Source organism: Xyrauchen texanus, chromosome 16 (genome assembly GCF_025860055.1).
Source record: "Xyrauchen texanus isolate HMW12.3.18 chromosome 16, RBS_HiC_50CHRs, whole genome shotgun sequence".
Taxonomy (NCBI): domain Eukaryota; kingdom Metazoa; phylum Chordata; class Actinopteri; order Cypriniformes; family Catostomidae; genus Xyrauchen; species Xyrauchen texanus.
Window position 1 is genome coordinate 3,072,698 of NC_068291.1, and position 12,532 is coordinate 3,085,229.

Here is a 12,532-nt window from a genome sequence, read left to right on the forward strand (position 1 = left end):
TTGATGGTTTGGAAGCCATGAAGTTCCATAATGGTGCTTCTGTGGTATAAGAGCAGGAAAATAAAAGGGTTGTTATGATGAAATAGTGCTGAAATGAAAAATGTGTGGGTTGAGAGCAGCTTATCATTTGCAGACACGCTGCTCTCTCTCACTCTCACTCTGGAACGTGGATGGGTTAGATTCCGTACATATTTGGTCACGCTGCCAGTTTGAAACAGAGCCGTCCGCCACCTCGCTGTGCACCCCACATGATGCGCTGAAATCCATTTAAGATGCACAGAGGACAGTCTCCATCTCAGGTCCACATGAATGGGGTCTATTGTCCTGCGACTCCAGGGCCCCTGTATAAACTCAACACGCAGGCCAATTGGCTTGAGCAGTGCGACTATTTCTGAGATTTGTTCTCCATTGGTTTCTTCATTACTAGCATTAAACCTCATTAAAATAGTGCAGGAGACCTGCATGATGTTTAGGGGCTGTAAAGAAGCCCGTTTTACTGCACAAAGGCTCTTTAGGGAGGAGAGAATTGAACAGGAGATGCTGTGAGCCATATTGGCCAACAACAGGAAATGAGCTGAAGAACCTCTGCTTGATCCCTTCTCAAAGGGCACCAAACACTCGATTAGAATCACTTTAATAACGCTGTGAGTGGGAACTCCACCCTTACAAGCTGTAGTATTGTTGTTTCTTCCCCATTCCACACTGATCTTCTAGTGTCAGGAACTGCTGGGGAAGTAGAGCTCTATCTGTCCTGTATCTGAATGTCTTTCACAGCTGTGACTGTTTCTCTGAGCATCACTGAGGGTTTTGTGCTGAATGAAAAGTAAATTACATTTATTAAGTACAGTATGTTTATGAACATCCTTTGTCTTTGTCAACATGAATTATTTTCTTTTTGAGATTGTTAACCAATAATTAAGGCCAACCAATAATTAAGGCTGGGCAATGTATCATATATTCACAATAGATATTTGTGATGATTGTGTTATATAATAACTTTGTGTAATATATTATTAACAAATATTATTTAGGGCTGGGGAAAAAATATATTTTTCTGATTTAATTGTGATCTTCATTTGAACGATGCTGACATTGATTCTTAACCACTAGATACATATTTGACAGTATGCCAGGGGTGCTCATTATGTAGGTTGCGATAGACCAGTCGATCGTAAGACAGCCACTTGTTGGTCTCGTTAAGAGGAAAAAAGATAACAGCAGAACTCAAAAAGCAACCTTATTTATCGACCACCATTTCTAACGTTTTCTAGCCTTTTTCAAGGTACATTTTCATCACAATGGAAGACTACCGTAAACAGTCAATAATTACTAACAAGTGGAAGCAGTGACATCACAAATAGATGTTTCTGATTCGCCAACAAGCCTGTCTCAACTATTAAATTAAATGCAGATAGAAAGAGAGTAGAGAGAGAAAATGCAAATGACAAAAATCTTAAAGATCACTTTTTATTTTCTCACGTTGGTACGCACATGCCGTTTACCCGACTGACAGGCGGCTTATGTGTGCATGCTAAAATACACTTAAATGACAGTTTACATTAAAATTACATTTTATGTCTTAAATTGTATGTAAAACAGTAAAACAAAATAAAGGACTTGGAGTAAAGAAGAGAAAAATACAGCCTATATATAGAGAGAGAGAGAGAGAGAGCATTGTAACAGAGCCAAGTCTCCGACATTTCAAAATAAGAGCCCCTTGTGTGTCTTGATTTGTTTACAGTTAAACGTCCCGCATTATGCACCAAATGTTCATTTTTTCTGGTTATTATTGGGATTTTGGTTGCACAATAAACTGCACAATAACATTTTATTCATTTTTGGACTCTTGTAGCCTCTATGTCTGTAACCATTGTAAGGAAAGACTAAGACGTTTTTTTTATTTTTTATTATTCTTTAAATCTAATTTAAAAACTATCGGCCGATTAATCAGTTATTGGCCTTTTCCACCACCTTAGTTATCAGTGTCGGCAAAATCCACTATCCAATCGACCTCTATTTTCTAGTATGTCTTTAATATTAATCAAACAACTATAACTAGAAAACGAGGAAACCACTCTCTGGTCTGGACTGGAAAACCATAGAAGCTTAAGTCTTGAATAATTAGAGCTGTTTTCAAAGATTTAGTATTTTGTTCTGGTATTGAATTGGTATTGATAATCGTCAAATTGCTTTTATAAGTAAGCAAAATGGACTAGAATGGAATTAATTGGAGTCAAATGAAATCACAATTGGAATGGAATGGAAAGGAATTGTGAGCTTGTGAATCAGAATCAAATTGGTCAATCTGTCGATTCCCAGCCCTAATAATATTAAGCACCATTGTGAATATTGCAATGATTTTAATGTGCTTTTATTTTTAGCCAATAAGTTTCCTAAAAAGCTTGCCATTAGAATAATTTTGTGATCTTTCATGAAAGCGTTAAGAGAGAGATATTTTAAAAGCATCTGTCATTTAAACTTAAAGTATAGGACAATTTTTTTTATTTCTGTGTATTGTTATATTAGTGCATATACTTTAAAATAATTAAAATGTATTTTTCCTTTCCCTTCATTTCTTTTTTGTGTAAAAATGTATGGTACATCTGAAAGGGAAAATAATTATCCTATTTTCCAAACAAACATATTTTGTGATGAATGTTCAATATGGTTAAATGTCTATTTTATGTTATATTGCCCACCCTACATCTATCGTCTTTTTTTGCATGTTCTTTAACTCTTTCCTTTCCTCCGATCTGTTAATCTCTTTAATCTGTCCTTTAAATCTTTGTTACTTCTCTCTTTGTTTTCTTCTTTTCCTCTCCATTTCTTCCTGTTCCTCAAGCCTCTGAGATTATATACATTGGACCGGTGAAAGGTAAGGCTGACTGTTTTGACTTTTTGTTTTCCTGCATTGCTTCATTCCCCTCCCCTTACAACAGCTGAAGCAGTCACCTGACCCCTGCTGACAGGAGGAAATCCCTGCCTCTGGTCACCTGACTGTGTGCTACAGTAAGACTTCAGCTGATGAGGGTCATGAGATGCGTTCCCATACCAATAATCTGTTCACAGATTCACTTGTTTAACTCTCAAGCTTTGCCCTAAAATCCATAAAACTAGAAATGAATTATCAGGTCAAGGCATCTTTCTGAAAATTAGCTGGACCATAAAGTCCCTTTCACACGAAATGTTTTTTGTTTGTGCAATAACTCGCCATGAGACAACATGCATTGAATAGAAACGATAGATTCCTATGAATTTATTGTTGTTGTGGTGTTTATTTTTCTTTTCAGCCCTGCAATTAAACCTCACAGACTAATAAAATGTAAGATTTGTGTCAGGTGCGTTTAGCTGTCGCCACATCAGGGCTTGAACGCATTGAATATTTGTAACTGCCTTTAAACACCAAAGGATGAAGAATTAGAATTAACTAATAATATATTATTAACAAATATTATTTAGGGCTGAGGGGAATTATTTTTTTTTTTCTGATTTAATTGTGATCTTCATTTGAACGATGCTGACATTGATTGTTAACCACTAGATACATATTTGACAGTATGTCAGGGGTGCTCATTATGTAGGTTGCGATAGACCAGTCGATCGTAAGACAGCCACTTGTTGGTCTCGTTAAGAGGAAAAAAGATAACAGCAGAACTCAAAAAGCAACCTTATTTATCGACCACCATTTCTAACTTTTTCTAGCCTTTTTCAAGGTACATTTTCATCACAATGGAAGACTACCGTAAACAGTCAATAATTACTAACAAGTGGAAGCAGTGACATCACAAATAGATGTTTCTGATTCGCCAACAAGCCTGTCTCAACTATTAAATTAAATGCAGATAGAAAGAGAGTAGAGAGAGAAAACGGAAATTAGATTTATTTTCTTATATTGGTATTTTTAACTGCCTTTAAACACCAAAGGATGAAGAATCAGAATTAACTTAAAGAAAAAAGCATTTTGGAAATGATTATAAATATGCAGTTTGGAAAGCTTTTTGTATAAATATGTAATATTTTAAATAAATATGTCAACGTTCAGCAACCATTCACACTTTTGCCATGACGTGAGGAACAAAATCAATCTATCCACATCAATGTTCAGGAGGCTGCAGAGGCTGTCGTAGATGTTTAAAGTTCTTATTCCCCTTCATTGAAGCATTTGTCTCCATTTATTTTTCACTCTTTCTCACCCCCTCGACCATTTCATTAGACAGTTATAAGATGTTATAAGATTAAATTATTTTGATATTTGGCAAATAAAATAGTCAGTGCTTCCATAATCATTCAATCAGTTTTTTGCACGTGCCTACAAACACGAGCGTGAACTAGAGCTTTAATCTGATGAGTCTTTGTGGTTTAGAAGTTATTTGAACACTCTCAAATAGTGCATAGAGTGTAAACATCCTAACCCTGCTGACCGTCAGGTCGCCTCAGTTCCCTGATGGGAGCGGAAAACCCTCCAATGACCTTTTCCTGAGTTTCTGAGAAAGCCCTTCCCTCATGTCTTCTTCAGCCCTCTCTCTTTTCTCATGACCTCTACAACTTCAAGCACTTCCTGTACCTCTCCATGATTGTGGCTGTATAAATGAGATTGCCTGTAGCTTTTGTCTTCTTACACCTGATTGGTCGCTTGAGTGGTTACAGAAGAATGTGTAGGGTAACCATGTCATTTTTTTGGTTTGTGACGGTGAATAAGCAATAAAACAGTGAGTTTCTGGTTGCATTGAATTTTAAATTTTGATGAACTTCAAAGTACCAACATTAATGAATGGCCACATTAAAGCAATTGTAATATGAAATTCAAGTTAATGCAAAATGTAAACGTGTATTTCTAAATGTCTATTCGATTCTTTCTAAATCTAGTGTGTACACTTTCTCTTTTAATGAAAGAAAACAAGATAAAAATGTCCTTAAATGAGAAATTAAATTTTCTCATATAAAGATTGAAAAATGTATATAATTTAAAGTCTCATCTGGATTCGGTTGATAAAAAATTAGACGTTTAATGAGGCCTTTTTGTATCAGTAAAATCAATTCAAAAAATTAGTTAATTAAATATTTATGGCCATAAAAGGTAATCTCATAAGTTAACGCATAAACTTTTGCAGCCCTAGTATATAATAGTATAGTATTTACAAATCATTTGTTGTTGTTTTTTTTACAATAACTTAAACATAAATTGTACTGATGGATACTTAAACAATAAAGTAAGATGTATTGCTATATTATGAATATAGTCACACAAATTTAAGTGCAACCCCTTCAACTGCCACTATTTTTTCAAAAAAACACAACCTTAAGTGGTTAATACATAATACAACATGCATTAAAAAAAAAAAGCAAATTTATGTTTAAATCTAGTCCCTAACTTGTAAGCTTTGGTAAATAGTTGGTATCTCTGTGTACGGACAGTTATATCCATAGTAACAAGGTGAACAGGTGTTGTGTCATAGCTGTTACTATATTGGTTATTTTAATACGGCCGGAACGCTGTATTGGCAAACAGTATCCAGGACCATTTGTAATAGGCTAACTAAAAGAGAGGAACAAAACGCTTTTCAGTTGTTCTGTAGGCAATAACTGAAGTAATTTAATGACTGACCCTGCACTAATGAACTGAATGTGTTAATGATCTGCTGTAATAACAGCTTAAATGGTGCACTGCTGATGTAACGCTCCTGAATCACTGGGTTTATCAAAATATTGAGCACCTCAGAACCCCTCATTTTGCTGGTTGTGCTGGCTTCTGTTTTGTGCCCTATTCAGTGTTGTAGTGTGCATCTGCATGCTGCTTTGGTCAGGGATGTGCAGTCATGTAAATTCATTTAATGTATGTTATTTATGGTGATGTTCACTCACTGGAATTTGAAGGTATATCATCTGGCTAGGGGTGGGCGGTGTGACCAAAATCTTATGAATAATATTGAATCATAGTAATAGGATGTATAACAAAACAGTTTTGTTGTTTCTTTCTTTTTTTCCTGGAAATTCAACCACAACTTTTATATATATATATATATATATATATATACACCATTCAACTATTCTTTGACAATCCAGTTTAGCATCAGTGCAAAAAGCTACACGAGTTATGTAACACAAGTTAAAAGCAACATTTTTAAAAATGTAAAGCAGCTTCTACAAGATTCGCGCTGGAGTGCCAACATCTTTGTCATGCATCGCTTTGTCCACCACACAACAAGCATTGCAGACAGTGTGAGAGAAGGGCGAATTTACGGGTTGGCAGGCAGCACCGCTGTGGGTATCTAATAAACATTGAAAACATGTATTTGGAGAAAAGTCAATTACTTTGGTACATTCATTACAGGAGTAATAACTCCTGTATGACTCGTTCACTTGAAGGTCTTAGGATGTTCTTACGATAATGTAAATATTATTGAATAAAACTAAATTATAAAACATTCAATATCTCTTTGGTTCTGACAGGTCCAACTTGGTAGTGAGTTTCGTACACGTGTTTACATCACTAATGATGTCTTTGAGTAATAAATGCTTGATGGAAGTGTAACGTGGCACTGGAGATAACGCTGGAGCGATCACTTCACTCCATAGATCTTAATGTTTTGGTAATGCTGACTCCAGTCATGGAAGCCCCTAAATACTTTTTCAAAATTAGCCATGCTCAAAGCTAATATAAATACTTCAGTTAAAGTCTACTGTATAATAATTAGGCAAGATGAGATGTTGCCTGGCAACCATAAACGGCTACAGTTACATTGGGTCTATAAAATTTAATTGCTCCCAATATAATTGGAAAAGGATGATTTGTTAAATTGCACTGCAGAAACGCTACAGAATTACCAGTATAACTCAATCTCTACCAGTTGACACATTTGTACTGTTGCATGGTACCATCATACCGCCCATCTCTACCTCTTGCTTTTCATGTAGATTGTGCTGTGGCCTTGTTAGCTGATTACTAATGGATGTCTTTCATTTCAGGTAGCATCTATTCCAGTCCTGGACTTTACAGCAAGACAATGACCCCTACTTACGACTCTCGGGATGGCAGTCCTTTGTCACCAACCACAGCTTGGTTTGGAGATAGTCCGCTGTCAGAGGGCAATCCCAGCATCCTCGCTGTTAGCCAGCCCATCGCCTCACCTGATATTTTGGTGAAACTCTACAAACCTCAATCCCTCCTGGACAAAGCCAAGATCAACCAGGGGTAAGTATGAGACCTGATCTGAATGCTCCATGATTGAGGAACTCTTACTTATAATCTGCTGAATATGTTTGTGAAGGTGGCTGGACTCCTCCAGATCACTGATGGAACAGGATGTGAAGGAGAACGAGGTTCTTCTACTGCGGTTCAAGTATCACAGCTTCTTTGACCTCAACCCAAAGGTCAGTGTGTTTTACCATTTGACTAACGAGCTGATGGTATGTAAACAGCTCTTATTATCATGCATTTCATTGTTGTATAAGTTAACAGGGTCATATCATGACAAATGTAATTTTTTAATTTGTAATGAAAGATGAATTGTACTATGAAAATGCACAGTGACTTTCAAAACTTCTTCCCCAGTTTCAAAATGACCATTTATCAATGACTTTTCAAATGACTTGTTGTGAATTTTGGAGCACTGCTTATTCAGTGTTCATAAACTTTGCCTGCCTCTCTCAGTTATTAGGAGAATAAAGAATAGTTACTATTATTCTGAAAACAAGAACAACTAATGATAAGAGTAAACTGGTAAAGTCTGTCAATCCAAAAAAGGCACTGCAGCTACGGTAAGTCAGAAAGACGGTGGAAAATAGTCATAAATTAAATTAGGACTTCTTTTGGTTCTAGAAAACTTTGTGAATCGGCTGTCTGTTATTGAAATCATATGGTAACAACACACAACAAATAATATTTTAAGATAAACTATTTGAAATGAAAGCTTTTATTTTTTTAAACTCCAAAAAGCCACTTCAATAACACCTTGCCAATCATTTCTACATCATTGTTCTCTTAGTCCTTTGAATATTTGAATTGTGTCATTTAAGATGATGTTTGTTAAACATAATATATGGGCGATTCTTCATCTTCAGGCAATTTAATGTCACAGAGGTTGATACTTATTACCAGGCCTTTATCATTTATTTTTGGTACTGTCAAATGCCTTTTATGTATAGATTTGACTGTTTTAGCCTTGTACCTGATCCAGACTTCAAATATTAAACTATGAAAATGCTAATTATCTATATAAAAAAGAGTGAAATAAATGTTTTGTATACTATGTTTTGTTTCTTTACATTTTTCAAAAATAACGACTGTTCTGCAGATGTGGCGTCATTTCCACCACACCAAACAATTTTGCCCAATGTAAAGTTTTTTCAAAATGTTAAAGTGTCATTGAAGAGCATGCTTGAGAGAAATTATTTGAGGTAAATATCAGAGCAGAGTTGCAAAACGTTGGATGGCAAGTTACTATGGTTGTTTTTACACTTTAGTCCTCTTTAAACCTCTGTATGCCTACAACGTTTTTGTGTCACTTGTGAGTGGACATTTTCATGTTCGGGGGTTAATCGCCTCACCTGTCTACTCTGGGTGCATTGAGGCTGTCTGCAGTGGACGCTTCAAAGCAAACGTTCTAAGGTGGTCCATTTGACTTGCTGGCAGAAGCCCCAGCACGTGCAGCGAAATATAGACGGGGTATCCGTTTATTGTCGGTGTGACACGCTTCAGCGGACGCTTCCAGTGTTGACAGCATCATTGATTATAATGGGGTTCGCAACGCAGGTGAGTCAGGTCTTAGCTGTCACCGGACCACCTTGACGTTAATTTTGCTCCAAACAAATGTGTGGTTTGAGTAAGCAGTAAATGGTTGTTGTACGCTATGTATGCCTATATTTTCCAAATATTTTTTTTTTACACTGCTTGTTCAAGTAGGCTACTTTTCAAAGAAGGCCGATCACATGCCTGTTCAGTGAGAAAATAAGAAAATGTTCAATCCACTGATCATGTTCAAAACACATGTTCAACACTGGTCCGTCTGTGATTGCTCTGATTTCTGTATGTATTGCTGTATGAATATCATGGTGGTGTCTGGTGTGGACAGGCAGATAGCTTGTCGCTGGAATCTTATCATGTCATGTCTGGTTAGGACGAGGTGTAATGGAGATTAAAGGCCTTGTGTGAGTTTGTTTACAGTACATTTAAATTTTTTGTCAGTTGGAGTTTGAATAGTCTTGGCCCATTTGAATGTTCCATCCAGTCTGATTTTTCATATTTTTGACTGTACCAAAACCATTATTCTGATAAGTAAAATCATAGCAACCCGAGTCACAGCAGTCTTGAGGTCTGTGCCAAGTTTGGTGAATATAGCTCCTCTAGTTAGTTACAGTTCATAATTTTGGAAAAACCCTGGCTTTGTAAAGTCAAAATAATGTGCCTTAACAAGTCAAAGGAGTCAGCAATTTTATTTAAAAAATGTTAAAAATGTCATTTCCATCAGCATAATTTCCAGCACTGAATTCTATTGAACAAAATACAGAATTTGAGATCTGCTGAAAATAAGACTATGGTGGGAATTTTTATGAATTTCCAAACAAATATATAAATCTCCTGTTGTAAGTTTAGATGCACTGTTGGACATTTAATTTTTCTTTAAAATGACTTTCTAGAAATTCACAGGTCAGAAACTGCCCAAAGTTGAAGAAACACCCATATACTGTATATAATATGATTACTTTTATTTCTGTTCATTTTGATATCATTGCAAGGAATTGGTAAATTACTCTGTAAGGAGAGTTTAGCTTTTTTTTGTTTTCTGGATAGAGCACATCTAAAGGTTTTGTGTTTTTAAACTCTCTTGACCCCTACAGTATGATGCCATCAGGGTGAACCAGCTATATGAGCAGGCGAAGTGGGCCATCTTACTGGAGGAGATTGAATGCACCGAGGAGGAGATGATGATGTTTGCCGCCCTGCAGGTATACAATTCTGTGTGCGTCAGAACTGTTGCAGAATTTATGTGAATTTACTGTCTGTTAGTATTGCTGTGTAAGTCGGTGCTGTGACAGCTTGCAGTCTTCACTTGGTTCCTCTTGCCCTGTTATCGGTTTGAATGGGCTCTGTGCCTGGACTTTGACTCTGCAGCATCAGCAGTGTGCAGAAGTTTGGCTGCATTTGTACGCAACATTGGAGGATATGCACGTTTGTTTTCACTGCCCCCTTGGCCCAGGGTGACCCTTCTATTTTTGACCCTCATAAATGTGGAGTGACAACACCTCAGGACGCCACACTGTCTTCACGTCATGTATATATAGAGGGGGCGGGACGCTGAGGACCACCCAGTGTTTGCTCTTCTCTTGAGCTCCGATGAGGTGTTGGTTTCTCAGGCTCAGGATTTGTGGAGACATATTGGGGGTGTCGTTTTTCACTGTTTATGTACAGTGAGTTTAAATTAGTTGCTCTGTCCCTGCCTGTCATTCCACACCACGTTGTGTGTGTCACCTCTGGACCGTGTTGCTGGGTAGAAGAGCTCATCACTTCCAAGCATCAGCATGTCTAACTTTAGCGATCGGCCATCTAGAATTCTAGCCATTTTTAACTGCTTGGAGAAAGCCGTACGTCATTCACTCACTAACCGGTTTTGTCTGAGCATAGAGATGGGGACATGAACACGTCTTTCTCATCTATTTGAAAGTAGAGCTATGCATGAGTGAAATATGCAATAATTGCTCAAGCCAGCTGTTGACTCTGGTACCAAGGGGATCGTTGTATAAATATAATTTGACAACCAGTTTTAATTGGTGCTATTGAGTCACAGGCTTTTAACTGAGGCAGGAAGTGTCAACAAAGATTTAGACTCATTGTAGCAACACACAAAATTAAAATATAGAATTAATGTACTCACTTACGCAATATCACAAGAGCAAGAGTGCTGTTCAGGGCTCAATGGGAAGGATTCGATTATACTTGCCCTGCCAAAAAATATAACTTTATTAAATGATGACATTTTTTGCTGGAAAATGATGACATGATTTTAACACATCAAAGACTGTTACAAATCATTCTCACAATTTCAACAAAACCTTTCTTATTTTAATCAGCTCAATAACTTCCCCTTGGGGACAGATTTAATTCGGCAGTATATCACAGTAAACCTGCGTTTGCTATGTTTACGCCTCTCATAAAAACTAGAACAGCGTTTTCCTCCAATGAAACTGAAAACGTTTTCAATAAGTGCATACTTTGGAAAACAGTGACATTAAGAAACTGAATACAGAAGTTTCAAACTTAAATGGATTAGTGTGGGCGTGGCCTCGTACTAATTGCCATGTTTGCCTTTCTAACATATCTAAAATCTTCCAAATATCATAATACTCATGCTGCAAACTTTACTTAACAAAAGATCTGCAAGCAGTGTTCTTGTGTAAACAAATGAACCTCATGTACATTCCTGCTCAAAATATAAGATAATATGCAGTGCTTCATACTCTGGATAAGAGTATGAAGCACTGCATATGAATGTAAAGTATTTATAAATCAGATTGGAAAGTTATGATGAAGTAAACGGTCACCATTGGCTGTGCAGCACTGGCACACATACACATCACAAACACTCCATTCATTCCCCCACCGCTATCCGCTATCGGAGACGCTGGTGCAAATGCAATACCTTAGTTCACGGACATTTTCCTCACACATTCATTTTCCCCTCTATGTGTATCCATGCCAGTCACACACACACACAGTTTTGTTTGTTTTTGTACTTACCTGTTCAGTGTTTTTTCTAAGCTTATAGTACATCACACCCACGTTGTGCCAACGAAACCATGTTTGTGTTCTAAAGGGGACATGACGCATTTACTTTTTTGTTTTTGATGCAACCGCATTTAACTTGTTCTGCCTGTAAATCATTTTGTGCGATCTCATGGAATTGTAGTTGCAGCAAATTATTGAGGCTTAATGTCCTTTTTAATGCCATGCTGCTCATAACAGTTGTCAGTTGAGGGTGCTATTTTGCTTCTGTTGTTTAGAACTTTAGAACTGTTTTTGTTCGATGTCTGTCTCAATAAAGCTCATTTGGTATTTTGGAAAGAGGGGCGTGGCCTATGCAACTGTTCACCTTGTGGAAATGCTTGAATGGCTCTGATCACTTACAGCACCTTTAACTTTAAATATTTTTTTCATTTGCAGTACCACATCAACAAGCTGTCCATCATGTCTTCAGACAATCACATGAACAACAGTGAGAAGGAGGTGGATGAGGTGGATGCTGCGCTGTCAGATCTGGAGATCACTTTGGAGGGAGGAAAAACGTCCAACACGTTGGTACTGTTACCATCATTTTATCTGAAGCATGCAGAAATTATATTCTGTCTGCTTTCCTTCACTGCAATGTGTCTAATATTTGCACACACAAACACACATGTATGTGAAGGAAGATGGAGCAGTAGAGATTGACAAACTTGACACTTATTTTTTGTTCTCAGGGTGATATCACATCCATTCCTGAACTGGCCGACTATGTGAAAGTCTTCAAGTGAGTTGAACTATGAAAGATAGAAAATT

General features: G+C 37.0%; 1 protein-coding gene across 4 annotated transcripts in view; it reads left to right on the forward strand.

Annotated features, from left to right (window-relative positions):
- fermt2 (FERM domain containing kindlin 2) overlaps nucleotides 1–12,532 on the forward strand; it is an 83,180-nt gene that overhangs the window by 53,511 nt on the left and 17,137 nt on the right. For 2 of the 4 annotated variants that reach the window (XM_052145275.1, XM_052145276.1), the window contains exons 5-10: nucleotides 2,843–2,875; nucleotides 6,967–7,192; nucleotides 7,269–7,371; nucleotides 9,838–9,945; nucleotides 12,158–12,292; nucleotides 12,454–12,503. In XM_052145275.1, the coding sequence (XP_052001235.1) occupies nucleotides 2,843–2,875; nucleotides 6,967–7,192; nucleotides 7,269–7,371; nucleotides 9,838–9,945; nucleotides 12,158–12,292; nucleotides 12,454–12,503 (655 nt within the window). The remainder of the gene's footprint in view (nucleotides 1–2,842; nucleotides 2,876–6,966; nucleotides 7,193–7,268; nucleotides 7,372–9,837; nucleotides 9,946–12,157; nucleotides 12,293–12,453; nucleotides 12,504–12,532) is intronic. The other 2 variants (XM_052145277.1, XM_052145278.1) reach the window with 1 other exon arrangement.